The following is a 23853-nucleotide window of genomic DNA, read 5'->3' on the forward strand; positions in this document are numbered from 1 at the left end:
AGATAGTGCAAAGTCTTGGAGAGTAAGTTGCAAAGGGGGAGGGCTGAGCACAGTTGTCAAGCTACAAGATACAGATGTTTTTGACCCAAAAGGTATTAAAATAAAAACGATTTCTTCTATTTTACATTATTTTACATGGTTTGATGCATTGTGAAAATGTATACTATATGTCCCCTTTAAGGAATATATGTATGGCTACTTACTCATGGTAAGTTTTAGCATTTTTAGGGCAGATTTATCGAAGGTCGAGTTGTGTCGAAGACCCGAAAAATTTAAATTGAGTAGTTTTCTGTAAAAACTCAAATTTTCGAATTAAAAAAATATAAATTTTTTTTTTTTTTTTTTAAAAAACATGTATTTATTATATCCCGAAGCTGGAAATAGCTTGGAACCAAAACCAGCTAAAACCTGTTGAGGTCATGTAAAAGTCAATGGCAGAGGTCCTTTGAACCATTTGAAGATGTTAATAGTCTTTATGTTGTTGGGGGTTTTTTTGGTTGGTTTTGCTTGAAAACTTATTGATTCAACCCCAGCACCAAAAAAGTACAGCTCACAAGTTCAATGCAAATGATAAAAATATTAGTATTATAATTCCCAGCGTTCCTGATAGAGTGATGCTGCCAAAACCCTTTTTAGTAAAATCCCATAAAAAGTTGGCCATACATAGGCTAATAAATGCTGTAAACTTGGCCCTCCAAGTTGTTAATTTATCTATTTATATGGAGCATTCACTGCCCAACTGATATCTTTCAGAAATTGGCTCCAGTTATGGGAACCCGTGATTGGCATGCACCATGGGCAAATGTGTTTGGCACCATGATTGACATGCATAGTGGGCACCCGCAATTGGCACACCCAAGGGCCACTAGCTGGTCACTAGCGACTATTTATCCCCCTATTATCATGTCCTTGGCTCTAGTCTTGCCAATCCCACCATTCTTCCTTAGATTCTTCCACTGCTTGCAGTGTACATTTCAGGAAAGTTTGTCTCCCACGGAACATTTTGTTCTTGTCCGGAGCATTACAGGTGCCTAATCCATAAATCTCCAGATCCGGATTTTTGTTCATTAACATGTATTTTGCTCTGACTGCTGAGCTGGTCAGGCTTGTCTGAACATTTTAGCAATTAGGAAGTCTTCCTGACAGTCAGGGAAGATCATGTCAGTGACTTGAGCTGAGAAACAAAGGTATGCAAATGGTGGGGGAGGGAACTACTGCAAATAAGGGATTTCTTAAAAACTATGCAGAATTTTTATGTAGTGTAAACTAAAAAAAATCTTCCGCCCAAACTATCCAATAGAATAGGGGTGGAAACAATCTGTGATAATTCCCCTTTAATAGAATAGTTTATCAGGCACATTTGTAAATTTGACTATGTAGTCTAAGCAATATTTTATCCTAGACTTCATATTATGTTTTTATGATAACTGTAATTGTATAGACAGAACAATATGCAAAACAATTATATAAGTTTAACGTGTGGAAAACTGTGTCCTGTTAAATGTATTCTGTTATTGGATTACTCATGTTCATAAGTTTTACATTTGGTAGGACTCTTTTAGAATTCGGACAAGCAATCTGATTGATAAGCATGATAGATGTAACTTTATTTAAACATTCCAGTTTGATATATTGTTAATTTATTAAAATGTTACTGACTGCCAGAAAACTTTTCAGTGACCTGACACCTTTATTAAAAGAAACCTGTGTATATCCAGAATATCACCAATTTGTTAAATCCATTTTACAATCAATTTGTTTAAACTTTTTTGCTATTGTTTTTTACATCAAATAGGTATAATGTAAATTTAATATAAACATTTGAGAGCTTTTATAGGCATACTAAATTTGCTTCATAGACACTTGAAAGGCAAGTGTAGCTTTATAGAACTGTTACTATACCATTGTGGAACTATGTACTATGTATAGTATTTAGAAATCTAGCAGAGCATTTATAATCTCCCATAATTGGCACAATTTGTGATTTTTTTTTTTATAAAATCAGACTTTTAAAAATCCCAATTTATTAAACATAGAGGATGGAAAAGTAAGAATCTGAAAATCCGGCAACTCAGACATGTTCAGGTTGCATATAAGTCAATGGGAGATTTTTTGATGTGCGCTGGGTTTCGCGCAATACCCCAAAGTTTTCAGAGTTTTCAGGAAATTCCGAAAAAATTGTAAAAATCAGATGGAAAAATACGATTTTTTTTTTCCCGGAAAGCAAATTATTGGGAAAATGTAATAATAAATAAGCATAAAAAACCCAAGCAGATTTGTAGCACAAAATATTGAGAATATTCAGACTTTCATTAATAACCCCTCTAGTTTTGGGTGAATTTACGTGATTTGCTGCAAGTAAATGAATTCATGAAACTGTGGCGAGAATACGCTAGAGAAAACCTTTCTAGAATCAGATAATGTCTTCAAGCAGTCTTTTAATCACATCCAAGGAAGCAAGAACATTTCCTGTAGATATAATACCATAATACATCAATGCCTTCATATTTTGATTACACAGAAGATGCACTATAAACAGAGTTATGGGTATGTGTTAAAAATTACAATTGAGTTTGCTTTTGAATATTTATATTTTTGTTATATTGTCCAGTGAATTAATTTTAGATCTTAAAAATGTTTATAGGATTATATTGGCTTTTTATAATAGGGGAAACCTACATCTTTGCAGCTGTTGGTGAAGTGTCATGACTCCTGCTGTTTTAAGATATGTGCATACTGTGACATTTTCTAACTGAAAGTCAAATATTGCATGTCCTATCTGTGGCAACTTTTTTTAAATTGAAGGATCAGCTTCCATTTTCCATTGAATAGACCCTGGAAATATTGATATTGAAATTGATGACAAGTGCAATTAATAATTGGCAAGAATTTTCAAACCATTTCACACATGTACATTTATATTAAAATGTACACCAGTAGTCCAAACTGGGTGATTCAACTTTTTTAGATCCTTATTTTCTATTACATACATCTTTGCATCTTGTTGGGCATTGTATGTTGGCATCAGTTATTTTTCGCATCTGTGTGCATGTCTTGGTTGTAAACGGTTCATTGCTTTTCATTTGGCTTTAAAGTGATGCTTTGTGGGAAGTATTAGTCTCAAAATAAATCAGTATTTGGAAGAAATTTGTCCTGTATCAAATTTTATAAGCTTAATTTGCTATATGTAGACATTTAGCTTGTGTTGTAGATAACACTTTTAACAGATTATAAAATGCACAGACACAGACTAGTGCTCCTTTGACTCCATAATGTATTATAAAATGGACTTCTAAATTCAGAATAGAATAGGTAGTTGACATAATTTAAAAGCATTTAATAGCTAGTTTGCTATTATTACAAGAAACTTTTCCAGTTTAGTACCATATAATTGAAAATTGCCATCCATCTCATTCAAACTATTTCCATTATCATGTCTCTAAAAAGTGGCCAATAATCCAAAATAGTATTGATATGTAATAATATAAAGTAAATGTTGTGGAATTATAAACATTTCTTAAAATTGAAAGGATAAGGAAAGGATAATTGTTTTCCTTATAAAATTTGATCCACAACTTAGCATCAAATACATTTTACATTTTCTTTAAATATTTTATTTCACTTTGCTCCTCACTCTTATTTTTTAATGAAAACTAAAAACTTGTTTATATGTAACTATAGTCAATCTTTAAAGTATTTCCTATTATCATATAAAGTAAAAGATGTATTAGGATACAATGTAATGTGTAACTAAATTCTAAGTTCAAAACTCACAAAATTAAATTAAAATGAATTGTTTTTGCACTTATTTATTAAATTAAATAGTATACATTGATGTTCTATTCAAAAAGAGACCAACATTCCAATACAGCATCATTTTACAGCATTTTTTTTAAAATAAAAAAAAAAAAGCTATTTTTGCAGCAGGCCTAGTTAGGCTTGCTTCTTATGTGTTAAAAACAAGCACGCGCAAGCCTTTTTTTCTGCTCGCTGCAGACCCACTTCTTCTGATCGGCATCTAATACCCGTGGCCTTTGTGTCTGAGAAATGGTTTGAAATCTCCTGCTGACTGGCTGAAGTCTGTTTTTCTTCCTGAGGGCAGGGCAGACGCCATGTTTCTATTTCCTGGTACGTACCACTCTTTAGAAAATTTTCCATTTACCCCATTTATTGCACCACATGTTTTCAAATAGTTATTTACATAGGCATTATTGTCCTGATTTGTTGTACAATCATAAACAAATGCATGCTATGTGTTCACTAAATACCTTTTAAATAAGTATATTTATTTCATGATTAAAAGTAAACTGCAATTTACTGTTTTGCAAATATGTTGTACCATGTTTTATAATTCATTGATTTTACATTGGTTTATATTTGGGGATAATATTAGAAACAAATAAAAACAATTGCAATATAAAACATTTCATTTAGATCATATGCTATATATATTTCTTGGTTTCACAAATTACTAACCTTGTTTCAATCTATTTTGTAGGACAATAATTAAAGTATATTTATTATAAAACAAATAATTCTCATGTAATGTCTTTAAACTTCTGGGTTGTTTTTATTTATTTTATATATTTTCTGTATAAAACTGAAAGTCTGCATATAATTTTAACATTTCTAACAAGATATAAGTTTCATATTGACTTATTTTTTTTTTACCTGCTCTCCTATGTTGTTTTCATACCATGACAATCTAATTGTTAAAATCTAATACACAGGCAGGTAATGTGCCAAAATTGTGAAAAATTTGATTTGGGTTATTTTTTATTATATAACCAGAGCCATATACTGTACTATATTCTCTTTCTTTACATAGAGTGCAAACAGTGATAATGATTAATTATTATATTTATTGTTGTTTTATGACAAAAAAGAAAAACAATTCCCTCAAAATTTTAAATATGCTAGATATTATTGTGGATGATAATATAAATTTCCCAGCAAGACTGCTGCCTAAGAGTGAAAGATAATTGTGATCTGTCCAACCACTTTGATAAATAAATACATATATAACATATAAAGTGACTGAAATTTTGAATCAAAGGATCTGCCACTGTATTCTTTATCGCCAGTTTGTACCTTTTGTTGAGATTTATTTGGCAGCCCTTTGTAATACAATAGGATAATGATGATTGGATAAAAAGATCAAGGATAAAGAGCAAACAAGTGCAGATAACTTGGTACTTCTGCAGCTGTTTGAGTAAACTTTCAGACAAATACCTTGAGTGTTTTGGTACTGCTGTGATAACTGCAAAAATGATGAGTCCTAATTTAGTGGCACATTTCTTATTACATTTTAGTTAATATTATTTATTTACCAAAATTGTTTCATTACAAATTTAAAGTTTTTCTAATTCAGAGAATACACTTGAAAACTGGAAAAATCTCAATTATTTTTTTTAATGAAAAACTGAAATTTTGAAAACTCAGTTCTTTTAAAAACATGAAAATCTGTTGCATTTTGAAAATACCCCTCCCATTGAATTCTACATAAACTTGCCAGCTTTTAGATACAATTTTTTTATTAATTAAAATCAATTGATTTTTTGCACTTAAAAAATCTCAAATATTCAAGTTTCAAGAACTCAAATTCAAAAATAGTTACAATTACAATTTTTCAATATAAAAAAAACTCAAATTAAAATGTTAATAAATGTACCCCTCAATCTACTTTGGTTTTATAGGTGATATTTGTTGTTTGTTTTATTTTTTCAGAAATGAACTGCTATTTTGTAAATTTTTGCTTTATCTGGGGTAATGGCAAGTGCTTAAATTGTAATAAAAACTAAGTTCAACAACTTTTAAAAGAACGTCTACGGGGCAGATTTACTAAAGGGCAAAGTGGCTATCGCTAGCAACAATTTGCCAGAAATCGCATGCACAGGCACATCGCCAATCTACTAACAGGCATGGAGGACAATTCACTGGTGAAAGAGACCATCACTAGCATATTTTCACACCCTATCGCCGGGCGACTTTTTTGCTCTGGCGAACGTTGGCTAAAGTGTGAGTTTTACTGAATGTTACCTCTTTCGCCAGAGTTTCCTTCGCCACCGTAGACCAAGCAAACTGACAAAATGAAGCTACATCTTCGTCAAGCTTATGTCAGTGACATTATATCCTGCATGCCAGAGACTCATAAAAGTTGTAAAAATGCTGGCTACTTTTTCTTTTTTAAATCGGGATTGCCTTCAAAAGTCCTAACTATGAAAGATTTTTATGTTAAAAAATTTTTTTCCAGACATTTGAGGGGCATACCACATTTGTTTTTTTTTTGTTTTAGGGTGGGCTCATGTCTAGGGCATTAGAGGATTTTTTATGTCTTTGTCATGATTAATTGGAAATATTGTTATAAAAACAAAACACTTCAATCATTTGCACCAACATCACTAATAAAGACATCCATAAGACTTTTATGTGCCTGCCCTATTCAAATTGAATAAGCGTAATAGTACTATTAAAGTTTCACTAGACAGGCAGAACACTAGCGATAATTCGCTATGAAATTATTGCACTGCCGAAGTAACGCTAGCAAATTCTGAAAATTGCTGAGACGCAACTTTGCATTTTAGTAAATTAGAATAGTGGTAATGAATTTGCACCTGGCGAAGTGGTCATTGGTGAAAAATCGCCCTTTAGTGAATTTGCCCCTATATGTTTTTTGTATACTTACTCATATAAGTGTTAAACTGTAGTTGCATTTGCCAGTAGCTAATGAAGGTTATTTAGTTTATATTGTATCCTAATACATCTTTTACTTTATATGATAATATGAAATTATTAAAAAAAATTGATAATAGTTATGTTTTCCCAAAAAAATTAGCATGCAAGCCCTAGGCAATAATTAATACACAAATACACATGTTTCAATTGTCCTACTACTGTATGTCAGCAAGATTTCCTGTATTACATGTATTTCAGATTGCCAATAATAGTATATACAAAATGTATACAAACACACATGCTCACTAGCAACCAATCAGCAGTTAGCTTTGAGAAACCTACGAGATGTTAAAAATTGAAAGCAAATATCCAAATGGTTACTAAGGGTTACTGCACTGATGGATTCTAGCACATTTTTTCATACCAGAAACTAAGTTTACATTATTTCAAAGTCAAGCAAGAAAGATGAGCAAAATAATAACTGTAAAGTCCGCAATGCACACTTATTATTATGGATTAACCGAATCCACCGGCCGAATACCGAACCTAATCCGAATCCTATTTTGCATATGCAAATTAGGGGTGGAAAGGGGAAAAAACATTTTACTTCCTTATTTTGTGACAAAAACTCAAGCGATCTCCCTCCCGCCCGCCCCTAATTTACATATGCAAATTAGGATCCATTTCGGCCGGACAGAATGATTCGGCCTAATCCTGCTGAAAAAGATCAAATCCTGGCCGAATTCTGAACCGAATCCTGGATTTGGTGCATCCCTACTTATTATACCTAAATATAAAGATTAACATCCAACCAAAGTCCAACCTCTACTAAAGATGAAATATCTGAATCAAATATTTACAAATATGTTTAAGGTGCCAGATAGCAAACACCACCCTTGAAAAATAATTCTACAAATGAATTTCTACTACTGTTAAAGGACATTAAAAAACCCAATTTCTTTCAAAGTGTTTATAAATAGGGTGCAGCTTCCCCACTTGAACTGCATCATTTTTAGCAAAACAATCTGAGGGGTTTCACAGATGCACAACTTTTTCCAAAATGGAATAAATGCTTTCAACTGGCAGCCACCCCTTCGAGTATCATAATGTACATCACATCTTACATAGAGAGAAGATTTTCGCTGTTAAGGGCAATGAAACAGTTAGCTGTCCTGTATCTGAAGTCAATTACATTCAGGAGCAGAGCAGCAAGCAATAATCTCATAACTATGGCAAACTGCAACACTATCTCTTCAAAGAAGGTTGCCTTTCACTGTGCATGCCTCTGCAGTAAAGGCTAGCAGTACGCTTGCTTGTATGCCAAGAGCCAAAGTAAATTCCAAAGGGAAGGGTGAGTGAGTTAGCAGATTATAAAAAAGTCAACATGATTAAAGGAGAAGGAAAGGTTAAAATTAAGTAAGCCTTATCAGAAAGGTCCATCTAAATATACCAGTAAACCTCCAAAGTAATGCTGCTTTGAGTCCCCTGTCAAAAGAAACACTGCATTTCTTTCCTTCTATTGTGTACACATGGGCTTCTGTATCAGACTTCCTGCCTTCAGCTTAAACCTCATTGCCCTGGGCAAGAGCATGCTCAGTTTGCTCCTCTTCCCCACCCCCCTCCCTTCTCTACTGTAATCTGAGCCCAGAGCAGGGAGAGACTCAGGCAGGAAGTGATGTCACACCATGTTAATACTGCAGCTCCTATCCAAAACAAACAGAGAGTTTCTAGAGCTTTTTACGGTAAAACATTCTACAGAATAAATATAGCATTCTAGCTTGTACTATTGCAGCTAATCTATTGGCAATAAAATGCCTCCATAGCTTTCCTTCTCCTTTAAGGGACTGATGCAGACAGACTTTTAACCTTTGAGCTTTACATGTCCTTTAAGAACCATTAATTTGTCAGTGAAGAACCTTGCTTTTTGCTATTACAGGAAGTGTACCTTATACCTTATAGTACAGGAAGTATACCTTATATATAAGGTTAACTTTTTAGTTATCTTGAGTAAATAAACAAACCTTTTGGGTAAGATTTCCAGTTCCTTTACACCATTCTATTTGTTTTTTAAACTCCACAATTAGATAGGTGGCCAAAATTGTATTCCCACTTATAATTTGAACTATGAGATGGACTGAGGAAAACTCCTAATAATATGTATATCATTTCTCATTTTTTGCTTATGTGTATCACAATATACAGTACTAATAAGGGGAATTTTTAACACTTTTCAAACTGGTGAATCCTGAAGAATTCCAAGCAGTTCAAATTTTGCCCATTTACTAAAACTTCCTTGATTGTCAGGAAAATGATTTTTGAAACAAGATGATTGTGTCATCTAGCAATCAGTTGGTGGTATGTTAGAGATCTGCTATAGCAATAGGCTAAAATACTTCAAATAATGAATTGGTTATTAAATTGCTACATTTCAGGTACTTCTCTTCATTAAACAAGTTGGTTGGTACACAGCTTTATGCTTGTGTTTTTTTACAGATCAAAGATGATTTTTTAAGATACTTACACATGTGCAGTGTGCAAAGTGAAATTTTGGATGCAAGTCACCCTTTTTTATTACCCCCAGTGCTTAATTTCTAATTTTTAAAAATTCCAGCATTTTTGTAGCCACAATTGCACTGAACTGTTGGAATGGGTCAGAATTCAGTTACTTCTGTTATTACTCCATTTAAATTACATAATTAAATGACTATAATCACTTTAATGAAAGGGAAAATGACCTAATTTCATAAATAGCCTGTGATGGTGCTCGACTGGTAGTGAATGTGGGGGCCTTAACTGTCAATGAAGGGGCAAGCATTTGTAAGGGATTGATATTTGTTTTGGAACATGCAGATAGTTAGGAGGGAAGTCTGGCAAGCAAAACTCAGGTTCAGGAAGGATGGGGGTTAATAAAGGCAGTACTTACTTGAAATTGCCAGGTTTTTCAGACAGACAGACATCAAAGAGAATCATCCCTATCCATTCTTTTTATTCTGTTTGCTATTCTTACAGCTTGAGTATGTTTTCTGGTGGATTGTGTTTATATTCCAATAGATGAGCATTTATCTTATAGAGTTTTCCATGTCATTGAAAATTTTAGTATTGAAAATGGAATATCTTACAAAGATACTGTTTTAATAAAATCTCAGTGATATTTACATAAACTATCTGCAAAGAATGCACTAACCTCTCCATACTTTTTATTTAAGAAAATATGGAGCATTACTAAAAATGCAATGTACTTTAATTGGATATTTATTATTATTTTTTTGATGATCTAGTATTCATAGTAATATTGCCTCCGTCCCTACAGGGGGTATTCACAAAGTGGCATTTTTATTAGGATCAGGGAAATTGGATTTGTGTTTAGCACAAATACACACAAAATTAACAAACAAAAATGAAAATAATGATGGTAGAATTTCTAATGTAAGCTCCAAATTTGAGAATAAAACCACCTGTACCAGGAGTAGAATGCTTAAAAATCTAGGTCTTATAGAAACCACACAGAAACCCATTAAAATGTTTAGAAAGCTGAATATGCCAATCGTGAGTGGAGAAAGGAGGCCACCTATTCTAGTTTCACAATTCATTCTAGCTCTGTTCCAACTTAGCCTATTATTAACATGTATTTTTAGAGCTTGCAATTGAGTTTGACTCTGACCACATCCCTTCATGTTCTGTCTCTCGTATAATTCTGATGATGCCTTCTAAAGATTGGTGTTTATGACATTAAACTGGAGTAAAATGTTCATTTACACCATGGACATACTGTAGTTGCAAACCCATATTGGACACATAATTGATCATGGGATTGGTGCCACAAAAAGTGCTCTGTACTAAATGATAGCAAACTAGGAACAGTCCAGGTGATGCCGATATGCTGTCTACCTTCTAGCTCCAGTGGCAGTGCTCCATTCAGATTGCAAAATATGTCTCTGCTCTCCATTTTTTGTTCCCTCTTTTCCACTTTGCACATTGCCTAATTTTCACAAATCAGACTGAAGGAGTTAATCCCAAATAGGCCAATACTTACATTTTTAATGTTAAATGCTATGCCTCTGAATTTGCACTGAGACAAAGTTAGATTTATGGAGAACTATGTAATCTAATAGAATGGAACCAAATAGATTAAATTCAGACATAGCGAAGCTACAATAGAACTATAATACTTTAGTATTAATAATGTAATAATGTATAACTCTTTATATAGACCCTGCTATCTGCAAAAATAATGACATCAATCATGCTTGAATTAATTATACTCTTTCCAATGTCATTATCTAAGACTATTACTTACTTTAATCGATAACAGCTAGCATTTTGATGCATATTTTAGCAAATGAATATATGGTCAGATAGAAAATGCTGTTGATGGAGAACCAAGACTATTGACACTTACATTCCAGACAACTGCATAGCTCTTCCCTAATAGACTCCTCTCACCTTCTGCCTCAGCTGCAGTTCTTAATAAGTGGATTTCTGATCAGCATCTGCAGCCTCTCACAATTAGTTTTTTATACTACAAGTGCTTGGTAAGTAAACAATGAAAAGAGCTTATTACTTTAAATCATTACATTTAGCATTAAAGCATGATTAAATGCTACAGACAAATGCATTTTGTTTCAGAAGAAGTAGTTAACTACAACCATATATTCCAAAAGCAGCAGAGTAATAAAAGGCAGCCTTAATCCTGTGGATTTTTGCTTTTAAAGCAAAAATGGTGATTAATAACACATTCAAATACTTATTTCAAGCTCTACTTTAATTCAAATAATAGTATAGTGCTTTTTTTGTCTGCTATTCACTCAGAAAGTCATCCAGGACACTTCATTTTTAGCACTAGTCAAAGCTGATTTATGGCTCAACTTCCAGAATGCAAAGTGAACAGGGGAAAAAATGACCTTTGATGTACTTTGCCGCGGTCTTCAGAGATGATGAGAAGAAACCTTATTTTTTTGGGGACTGTGCATGTACAAGTGTGTCACTTGGAAGAAAAACTAAATATAGCAAAGGCAGTTTGAAAGGATTATAGTGGGAAGATATAGAGAACATAAAAAAGTTACTTAAATACATTTGAAATGTATTTGTATTTGTAAAGTCAGATGTTATAAATACAGTATTTAATGATATGATATCTTTAAAAATCACAGCATTCCTTGATGCCATGTTAAAACATAGAGAAAGGACCAATAGATTGTACAGAAAACATCTGTTAAAATAAACTTAGGTCACATTTAAATAAAATTTACCAAATAGAGGATCAAAAATTATTCCCAGCAGTTAGTTTTTAAAGATAGTTATCCTCCATTTCCTTTCCTGAGGTCTAATGCCCCAACAGTCGACTGTTAAGCCCTTAAGAATTTGGAAATTCTCTTTTCTGCTTCATAAAGACTAGTTACACAGCAAAAAAAGAGCTTTGTAAATCTAAGGGTACTGTTATTTTTACTAAGCATTTTAGTAAGCATGAAATTTAAAATGCTATCCGGTTGTCACTAGCTATGGCAACATAATGCATATTAATCCTGAGATGATAATGATATTGTTACTATTTGTGTTCCTTATCTACATGTTCAATCTATTCAAGTAGATACATCAGTCTAAAACTACTACTTGTTGCCAGGGTTAATGATACCATAGCAACTAGATAAATCCAAACAGAAGAGTGCAGAACAATATTTAAACAATTCATAAACAGTCGCCATAATACAAAAAAACGAAAATTCTTGTTGAATTCAATTTTTGACATAATATTAAAAGTTAAAAAGCCTGAACTGAATCTTTAAAGAACTATATAGCCCATTTACATGCCTATTATTAAGGCATGGTATTGCTGGTTTTATCACAATATGGTGTGTTTTTAAATTATTTCTGTTTCATGAATGGAGCAGAGATATAATGAATTTTCTCATGAAGATATCTAACAAATGTGAAGTATGTAGTGACAGGAGCCAAGTTTGCATTGTGTAAGACAACACAACTAGAGCCTCCTCAAACATAACTAAGGCTGGTTTCCCATTTCTGCAGCATTACTGTGAGGAAATATTCATGCTATGCTGATATTATTATAGTTGTATGTTAATGTTGCAGTACTGGTAGCCATGATATATCCCTAATTGCAGGATACACTGTATCGTAGCAGGGATTTTTAAAATCAGGGGCCAAATTTCAGACTACACTAACCCATGTCCAATTTATGGGATATGCAATTTTTATTTATGATCAAAAACTTGCATGGATATCATTGCATCACAGTCATTTTACATAAATGGCATTACGTATTCCTATCAATTTGCAGCATACCTTATTTATACAGTACACATTGATAGATGGGATAGACTGTTTGAACTCCACCAGTATTGCCTAGTTTTATTTTCATAAATGTGCTTCATGATTTCTTTTTTCCATGGTAAACTATTTGTATTTTATCCAAGCATTGCCTCTTTCTAAAAGTGTACCTCATCTATCAGCCTGTTTAGTGTAACTGTTAAGTTAGTGACCTTTGTATAATGCGATATAGAAATTAAGACGTAAACATCATTTTTTTCATTTAGTCAGTTGCTTCCATTTCTGACAGTGAAACTTCTTTAGTGCCTAAAAAAAGAAAAACAAAAAAAAAATCCAAAATACGTACTGTTCAATGATGCAATCTGTTAAGAGAAATACATGCATATTCTCAAAAAAAGTGACAATGCATGTGACATGTTATGGAACTATAACTCCAATATGCAGATATAAATACTTAGGCATGCAATTTAAAAGCAATCCAATCAAATCATAATGATTTCAGGCTGGCACATGCTCTTTTCAAAATAACGAGTATTCCTGAGATGTCACAGATGTCTTCATAATTTATATTATTAATCGCATACTACTTCACTAGATAGAGATTTTTTTGCTTGGAGGGTGGTGTTCACCAATTACCACATAACTGAAGGTAGAAAAAGACTGACTCATGCAGCACATCTAACCCAATTTGTTAAGAAATAGAATATACACCTTCCATGTCTGTATGAATTTGGCTGTGTTGAATTGATTACAGTATATCAACTGCCAGACATTGGCCTATGAAAAAAAATACTCCCTTAAAAGGTAGTCCAACGCACAGTTGCTTTTAGGCCAAGTATTATAAACACTAAAGGGCTGATTTACTAATGCATTCTGGTACTATAATCATATGCATGTTCCTAAACTCATGGGAGGTATTCTCATCTGAATACCTTGGCTTGCTGATGGTCTTTTTTTCCCAAGTCGGTTTTTCAATATAATAAAAAGCTTGCATCTAGAAACTGGCAATCTTTTTATTTTTTTTTGTTGGGGGGAAAACAATTGGCAGAAAGCCAAGGTAGTCAGATGAGAAAACCACAAATGAGTTGAGGAACTCAGTAAATCGGCCCTTATGGGTAAACATTATTGGCATGAAAGTTCGCAACACAAGTTTTAATTAATAAACAGGATACATTCTATATAGCAAAAATAATGTCATTCTTAGTAGTCCATACATAGGAGAGCTTGGGGCAAAAGCATTACCCATGGCTAGGTCAACTTTTTTTTACAATAAAATTGGATGCCTAGTACAAAATAATTGGGGTAGAGAATAAAAGTGATTTGAACAACTTCAAACACAGAAAGATGTGACATTTATGTCATAAATTAAGGGTGTACCATTATCATAATGATTTGTGGACTTTAGATGGATAGATAGATGATAGATAGATAGATAGATAGATAGATAGATAGATAGATAGATGTGTTAGATAGATGTGTTACCTAAATGGGAAGGAAGTAAGAAGCTGTACTTTAGTGAAAAGCAATATATGTTATATATGTTTAAACTCTTCTATATAAGGCAGGGGTGTCCAAACCTTTTGCAACGAGGGACAGATTTGGTGAGGTGAAAATGTGTGGGGGCCGACTATTTAGCCTGACTTTCTTTGAACCATTAACATCATTTAACTGATTTAAACAAGGAATCGCATAGCAGTAGCAGTGATATTTGGGCACATTAGTGAAATGATCTGCCACTTGGACTATACTGCTGCCTGTGTGCTGAAGGTGTTAGCAATAGACATGTACTGGCACATAGTGGTGCGCTGCTCTCGCACAATTCTTTAGTTTACTGTCCTGGCACGTCCGTACATCTATTGACACCTTCAGCCCTAAAGAAGTATGTGAAGCGGCGCGCCACTATGTGCCAGTACGTGTTGCTAGTACCTTGGCAGATCATTTCACCAATGTGCCCAAATATTACTGCTACGGCTTAATATTAATAATATTAATAATATTGTTTGGATAAAAATATATTTTAAATATTTTAAATATGTCATTTTTTAATATTATTTTTAAATAATACTATATTTTAAATATTTTACTAATAACTTTAATAATTTAAAAATGTCAGTTTATTTTCACACCTTATTTTTCCTATGCATTCTGGCTAGCCATTAACTAGAGGGCATTAATATAGGATACCCTGGTCTTATACATTCCTTATTCATATAGAGACCTTTTTTATATTGTATATTTTTTACTCCTGCATGCCTACATTGCTGTCATAAACATGTAAATGTAATTGAATTAATCATTGTTTATTGTACCGACTTTCTAGTAGCAATTTTGGTGACTTTGCATATATCATTTTGATAATGAAGGGTCAAAGAATATTATAAAGAATTTTAAATAAACCTGTATTGTAAGATATGATTATTATACAATTTACGGTCTTCTTTTTTTTTCTCTTCAACAGGATTCCATTAGTAAACCTGTAAAATTCACAGGTGTCTTCGTTTACCATTGGAACTCAAAAAACTGTATGGACTTATATGCTGTATTTTTATAAAAAAAATAAGTTAACCTACAGACACTGTAATTTTCCTTATATAATATTTTTTTTTTGGAATAAAAGAGAAAAAAAACTTTCAGCCACTGAAAAGAAATTCTTTAATAAAGGACTGACCATGAGATTTTTTTGGGGTCTGGACTGTGATTTTTGAACCTGTGCCAATAATACCAATATGTGCCATGAAATGATGTGGAAGATTTCATTAAAAAAATAAGTTAAGTGAAGTATGCTTGAAATAATACCAGATAGAAGGATTTGATGATCTATTTCTGAGCATAAACGTTGTATAAAGGCAGTAAATCCATTCATAAATATACATTTTTGTGATGTAGCATCATTTTTAACTGTTAATATTTTGTTTATATTGCAATTTGTTCATTACCATTCTCGATTTTGTGCAACATTTTAGAGAAAAATCATGCCACTGTTACTATTTAAAATCAATGTTCAGATGATATTCAGTGAATCCATGAAAAAATAAGACTTTTTATATGACCAGTATTTGAGAATGAATATGAAATAAACGTAAGGCTTGCTTTTTTAATACTGTAATTCTACAAAAAGTATATGCAATGAAATGTGTTTTGGAGAATATTTTTGATGAAGGATTGTTTTGATTTATCTTCCACTTTTAGAATATGTTTTGGTTCGAAAATGTAAAACTAAAGTAAATTAATCTTGCCGAGAACAGAAAGTGACAAAGAGTTAAAGCGATTTCAAGAGAGAGAAAATGTGTATTACTATTCCAAAAGACAAATGTTCCCTAGCCATCAAGCCATGTAGAAAATAATATCTAATTTAGGGTAACTGAATAATTAAATGAGAGCTAACTTTTATGTATTATTCATATTAAGTAATAGCAGTGCTGGAAGATAACTCATAAACCTAATCAAAAAGACAAACCTTTTTCATTGATGAAAACCTGGCATATGTTACCTACAGGGAAACCCAGAAATTAGGGATTTTAGACATCATATACTGTGAGTTTTTACTGTTAAGCAAGAACACTTTTTTATTTATTATATAATTATATGTACAAGTAAAAATTATTAATAAAGCACACTTCTTAAAGCAAAATCATAAAAACACTATAATTTAGTTTCTTCAGATAATTGTCTTTCATTTTTTGCCTTTATTGACATGAATCAGTATTATAGTGCAAAATTTATATTTTGGTGAAGCATTTTAATTTGTGTGTACTCTTCGACACATTTGGTTGTAGTTGTAAGTGATTGTGCAGTAACACTATTTCAATTACTATATCACTTTTTATTTAACATGTAAATATCAAGATTACAGATAATGCAAATAAAAAACTGATATTTCTATAGAGAACTTTTGTGGTGATATTAGGCAAGAAAAGAATTAAAGAATACATTTATTTCATGTAAAATATGGCAAGTTTACTGTTTATGCCATGAGAAGCATAATTGGCTTATTTATATAAAATATTCTACATATATATATATATAATATGTTATATGTTCACAAACGGAGTACTGTAAAGGTTGTGTAATGTAAAAAATTCAGATAATGGATACATTAAATTATACATAAATAGTGTCATTACTTTTTATTTTATTCATATAGGATTTATTTTTATGAAAATCCTCAGTAGGTCCTGTATGGATCATATGTGTACATAAATAAAATACATTTTATTTAAAATGCTTTTTTATAATACAAAATATTTCAGATATAACCAAAAGCTGACTCAAATACAAAATGTATTTGTGTATTCTTTTGTTCCTTCTTCTTTTATTTAATTATTGTCTTGAAATACAGCATTTGTACCCAGTTTCTGAGACCAGATAACATATTCTAGCCATAGATTCCTTTTTAAATCTATTCAGTGCCTACTGTAGATTGGCAAAATGTCTCTAATCAAAGATTGTAAATGTAGGCAGCACACGGCGTACCTGAGAACACTGTCATGAATTACACTAATCAATATGTTAACCACATTGTCAATAACCAAACAATCATGTGTAATGGAAATAAAATGTCAAAATCACACAAATGGCATGCTAAATGCTTGTTTGCATCATTACCATAAAACAATGTGACTTTGTAATTTAAAATAGAGTGGAACTATAAATACATCAATTTAAATTATTTTAAAATATAATTTACATTACATATAAGTTATATTATATTAGCTAATTATGTAATTTAAATTACATATAAATATGGTGCCATCTTATGTCTCATAATTATTTTTTTTACCTAAAATGAAATTATTTGAGTAGTCTTAGGGTCAGATTTATCAAGGGTCAAATTTCGAAATGTAAAATACTTCAGGGCCCATTTACTTAGCTCGAGTGAAGGAATAGAATAAAAAAAACTTCGAATTTCGAATGATTTCTTTGGCTACTTCGACCATTGAATTGGCTACTTCAACCTTCAACTACGACTTCGACTTCGAATTGAACGTTTCGAACTAAAAATCATTCGACTATTCAACCATTTGATAGTCGAAGTACTGTCTCTTTAAAAAAAAACTTTGACCCCCTAGTTTGCCACCTAAAACCTACCAAAGTCAATGTTAGCCTATGGGGAAGGTCCCCATGGGCTTTCTAAGTATTTTTTCGTCGAACAAAAATCGTTCGATCGATGGATTAAAATCCTTCGACTTCGATGTTTGAAGTCGAAGGATTTCCATTCGGTAGTCGAATATCGAGGGTTAATTAACCTTCGATATTCGACCATAACTAAATTTGCCCCTTCAAAATTCGACCATCGAATTAAAATACTTTGAATATCGAAGTCGAAGTATTTTTCACCTAATTTGGCCATCAAACGATTCGAACGATTTTGGCGTACGATTTTACTTCGATGTGTAAAGACTTAGAAAATGGTTGTAGAAGGTCCCCATAGGCTAACATAGCACTTCATATAATGATAGGGTTTTGCCAATGCCAAAAAATATATATAAATAGGTACTACTCCAAAATAATTAATAATTCAAAAACAAATATTAAATTAATCTTGGAGGATATCCTCACAATTCACCTATGAGTAAGTGCCCCAGCAGGCACGAAATGCGTTAGGTCTTGTTCTTATGTCGAATATTCAAACAATTTTTCAATCAAATCGAATTTGAAGTAAATTCAAAGTCGTAGTATCCTATTCGATGGTCGAAGTATCCAAAAAATTACTTAGAATTTCGAATTCCCTCAAATTCACTTTGGCCCTTGATAAATCTGCCCCCTAATTCCTAAAATCTCATAACCTTTTGGAAACTTCTTTAATTCAGCACCAGACACAGTAAAATGTATATCGTCCAAGAGAATAATTTAATATACCTTTTCTGAGAGATTTGTGAAGTTAAATCTTGCAGTAGTTTTTTATTGGAATACAAGTAAAAAGAATTGATATGATAAAGTGGGAATGAAATTTTCTGTGCAGGTAAGAATGGGCTAGTGACTAGAAATAGTAACAAAATCATGTTTTGTTTTTTTTGTTTCACTATCCTATTTTATCCAAGCACTTATTTATTATTAAAGTCATAGTATTGTATGTTCACATATAGTAAATTTAATTAGGGTTGATAAAAGACAAAAATCTGTCAATTTCAACCCTTCCAAATGAACCCCAACATGTACAGTATCACATGCATAAACAAGCCTAGCTATAGCATTATAAACAGTGTATACTGATATATATCTATCTATACTAACTGTAGATATTAAGATCAATATAGCCTTGACTATTATGCTTATACAAGAAATCATCCAAGCCACTCTTAAAGGCACTAAAAGGTTCTGTCATCACAACATCACCCAACAGGACATTTCACAACCTCACTGCCCTCAGCATAAAGAACAGTGATTCAAATAAAAGTTCCTTTCCTCAAATCTAAAAGGTTGGCCTCTCATTTTTAGAGCTTTCCTAAAAGAGAAAAGTTCTCTCAGTATCTGTATATAATGCCCTCTAATGTACTTCGAAAGATGGAAGCAACCCTAACCTTGATATTCTTCATCATATTTTCCTCTTCTTCTTATCAGTTAAGGTTTCTGCACTCTCTCCAGCTCATTAATACTGTAGGTGAGGCCTTACCAGGGATCTTTAAAAAGACAATGTATGTTTTCATCCCTTGAGTTAATGCCCTTTATTGTGCAAGACAGCTAGGGATGCACAGAATACACTGCTGAACCAAATCAGAACCCTAATTTGCATATGTAAATTAGGGAAATATGGGGAAAGATAATTCCACACAGCATATGGTTAAAACATTTTTGAATTCCTTATTCGGTGCATCCCTAAAGACAGCACTTTTCTGCATTCGTAGCAACTGACCGACACAGCTTGTTATCCACAAAAATCCCCAAATCCTTCTTAAAGTGCATTATCTTGAATTTATCAGCATTGAACCATATTTGCCAGTTTGCTGCCTAGTTTTCCAATTTTGTTGCTCAGTTCTCCAATACAATATAGTTAGAGTTTTTCTGATATAGTTAAATATAGCTCAAAGTAACATTGCTTTATATAACATTAACATATGTAATACATTGCATAAAAAGCAACAACTGCAAAATACAGGTATGAGATTCTTTAATCTGAAAACTGGATTAATTCTAATGTTTACAAATAATTTCACTTTTCTCTGTAGTAATAAAACAGTACCTTGTACTTGATCCCAACTAAAATATATTTATTTGATATTGAACATATAACAATCCTATTTGGTTTATTTAGGGAGATATTTATCAAGGTCTGAATATCTGAACCTCAATTAATTTGTAGTTTTCGGAGCAAAAAAAAAAAAAAAAGATGAATTTTTCGAGATTTATTAAAGTCTAAAATGGTCTAAAAATTCAGAATCCGAACCCCGGCATCTAAAAGCTCTTGAGGTCCTTTATAAGTCAATGGGGAAGGTCCCCGTGTCTGCACTGATGTCTGTACTGATATCCGATGATTTCGGGGTTTCGGCACAAAAAACTCTGAAAACTCTTAGTTTTTGCAGAAAACTCCGAACAATTCTGAGTTTTCAGGGATAGCCCCGAAGTTTGCCCTACCATATTTTTCTGGCTTTTTTTCTTCATAAATAATAAATTCAGGAATTCGGAGTTGCTCTAAGTTTGATATTAGAAATACTGAGATAAATTCAGACCTGATAAATAACCCCCTAATGTTTTAGTACATTTGAAGTATGGCATTCCAAATTATAGAAAGGCCCCTGGAAAATCCCAGGTCCCAAGCATTCTGAATATTAGGTGCCATACTAATATTGCATTACTTATATCGATTAGTTGTAAGTATAAATCAAGTTCAATGACACTACTAAATAAATCATGGCCTGGATGAATGAAATCCTTTATGGACATGCATTTAAAAAATTAAAAAAAAAATACTGATCCTGGACCCAAACTGTGATTACCTACTAAACATTATGGGGCAGATTTATCAAGGGTCGAATTTTGTGGGTTAAAAAACCTTGGGTTTCGACCCTCAAAGTAAAATTCTTCAAATTCGAAGGATTTAGCGCAAAAGCTTCGATCGAAGAATGAAATCGTTTCAATCGAACGATTTTAAGCGATTGAAGGATTTTTATTCAACCAAAAAAACATAGAAAAGTGCTGGGGAAGGTCCTCATAGGCTAACATCGCACCTCGGTAGGTTTAAAGTGGCAAAGTATGACGTCAAAGTATTTTTTAAAGAGACAGTATTTTGATTATCGAATAGTCAAACGATTTTTACTTCGATGGTCGAAGTATCCAAAAAAACCTTCAACATTCTAATATTTTCCCATTCGAATTATTCACTCAAGCTTAGTAAATCTGCCCCTATATGTGTTGTTTATATTAAATAGTTTTCTTAAGATAAATCAAGATATGAAAAAAACTTGTCAATGAAAAAATGTGTCAATGTCAAATTTATTAAAAGCTGTAAACCATATGATCTAAAGCAAATTTGACAGTGGTATGTGTACAATTAACTGGTAGGCAGCAACAAATTACAAGTATGAATCATTTCCCCACTGATGTACTTATGACAAAGGCACCGTTTGATCTAATCGAATATATACTACCAGTGCCTTGAGGAAGAGCAGTTTTATGGAACATTTTACTGGCAAAATTTGAGAAGTCACAAAATTTACCCAGCTCTGTTTGTTCAGTTTGTTTTCAAACAGGCCAACAATACATGCTGTCTGCTGAGACTCAGGGCCTACTCTGTATTTAAATATATCAAATCTACCAACCACGCCAAATAAAGACTATAATCCGGTAGGCCCCAAGGATCTCAGCATAATAATTGACTATGTGCAACAAAAAGAAAGAAGAATAATACGTTAAAAAAAAAATCCTGGAGGAAGCCCCCCCCCCGTGATTTTATCTTGGGAGGCTACTGTGTTATGTGAAACTTTGGGTGGAGTATGGGCGTTCCACAAACAAGCTGGTTTCCATGGCGATGGTTCCTTCCGCTTTGTTCATTTTAAAAATGTGGTGCACATGCACAGTGGAAACCTCTTGAGAAAGTCCCTCTTTTGACGAAACGGCTGTTGGGGAATCCGGCACAGGAATGGAGAAGGGACACAGACAGACACAGACGTGTTGAAGTATTTACTGTAAATGTGTATTGATACGGAGTGAGTTTGATGTTACAATGATTGGAGCGTGTTCAAGGGGATCTATCTGACTGTGCTCAGCTAAGTAACACTAACTTGGTATGTATTTGTGCCTGACAATACATACGACTTGGCATATACAGACACTATTCATTTAACACCACATCATACAAGATAGACTTTGATGCCAGTTTGGCAGTACCCCTTGGAACCTAATAATACTTAGAGATTTGAGATCTAACATCAGCTATTAACTTCACAACACTAGCTGCAGCTTTTAAAACAGTTTTATGGTAGTTTACCCCAGTGGCAACTAAACACTTATACTGTAACTACATGAAATATATTTTCACTTTTCGGGGCCCCTCTAAGTGCTGTGATATGGTTTTTTTTTTATGGGTATTTTAACATTAGTGGAGTGTAAATAAAATGTATATTATTCTATGTTTTGGTTGCACATAGTCAATTACTATGCCGAGATACTAGAATATCGGAATATATTGTGCAGACTTTATGGGTCTTTATCAATCATACACAGTGCATATACAATATGCTAATATATTCAGCAATCTATTTTAGTAGCATTTTTTGTTACTACTATATTGATGATAGATAATAGATAGTTTACACTTGTTAAACCACTATTCATTACAGTGACTAACGGGTGTGTCAAATTGCTTTGCTCTATACTGAGCCAAATTCCCCATTAAATCCTGCTTCATCTGCATGTACTATTTCATTACTGTCTCCACCTGCTTATGCGTCAATCCTGGGTATCGAATTTTCCTGTACAGCCTATTATTGACTCTATCAGCCTAGCTGCCATCCCTGAGAATGGAGACTTCCTAAATAGCCCATGTTTAAACATCTTGCCTAGCATCAGGTGTGTCAAAACAACATCTTCAGATAATTTGAAAATAATCACCTAAAGCTTCAATAATGAATAATTAAAATAAGTGATAAGCAGTCCAGAATTCTGCACCAACTTTACCAAAATGTTCTTAATAATTAAAACTCTTCATGAAGGTAGGTTTCGGTATCACCATGATGAGATCTTTCCTTTACCCACATTGCTAGTCTAATACTAGTGGATGCAGACCATAAGATCAATAGTTTATCAATTACATTACATAACAGACCAAACTAAGGTCAGAAGATCGCACAAAGATGCAACAGAGACTAATGGACTGCTGCCCTGGCACCTTGTGTAGCTTTAAAGGGGCTTTGAGGTCTCCCCTTCAAATACCACCATAAATACCCCTGATCTCCTAGCATCAAGAGAGCATGAAGTTTCTTCTGTACGATATAAACCTTGTTACTAAAATAACAAAAAATATGATCTGCAACCACTACTTCCTCTGAAGGAAGGGTTTGTCTCTAGTATAGTGTTAGTCTATTATTACTCCACTCTACTAAAACTGCTGGATTATGCAAGATAAGTGATGTGCATTGATTCAAATGCAGAAGTGTCATGCCACGGAGTGTGTTGATTTTTATTGTATGGTGTATAACTGTCACGACTTATTAAAAAGCAAGAAAAAAACATTGCTAGATTTAGATAAGTTTTAAATAAATAAAACCATAGGTCTTTACAGTATATACCAACTGGTTTTTATACATTAAACCTTTAAAGTATGCAATTCTTATACTGTAGCTTACAAATGCAAATTATTTACCACTACTTTGGCATTTTGCTTTGTTTGGCTTTCTGTGCAGATTGATGCAAATATTTAATACACATCCCACACATTATTAGGATGGTGAGTTGAGT

The 23853-nt window shown here is 32.8% G+C and overlaps 1 protein-coding gene across 5 annotated transcripts in view; it reads left to right on the plus strand.

The window, feature by feature from the left end:
• Positions 1-16846, plus strand: part of ajap1.L (adherens junctions associated protein 1 L homeolog) — a 138301-nt gene extending 121455 nt beyond the window's left edge. For 4 of the 5 annotated variants that reach the window (XM_018226104.2, XM_018226106.2, XM_018226107.2 and 1 more), the window contains 2 exons: positions 3997-4128; positions 15419-16846. In XM_018226104.2, coding sequence (XP_018081593.1) covers positions 3997-4069 — 73 coding nt within the window. In that variant the 3' untranslated portion in view covers positions 4070-4128; positions 15419-16846. The remainder of the gene's footprint in view (positions 1-3996; positions 4129-15418) is intronic. The other variant, XM_041569407.1, reaches the window with a different exon arrangement.
• The last annotated feature ends 7007 nt before the right edge of the window (positions 16847-23853 follow it).

The sequence above is a fragment of the Xenopus laevis genome, chromosome 7L (assembly GCF_017654675.1).
Source record: "Xenopus laevis strain J_2021 chromosome 7L, Xenopus_laevis_v10.1, whole genome shotgun sequence".
NCBI classification, from domain to species: domain Eukaryota; kingdom Metazoa; phylum Chordata; class Amphibia; order Anura; family Pipidae; genus Xenopus; species Xenopus laevis.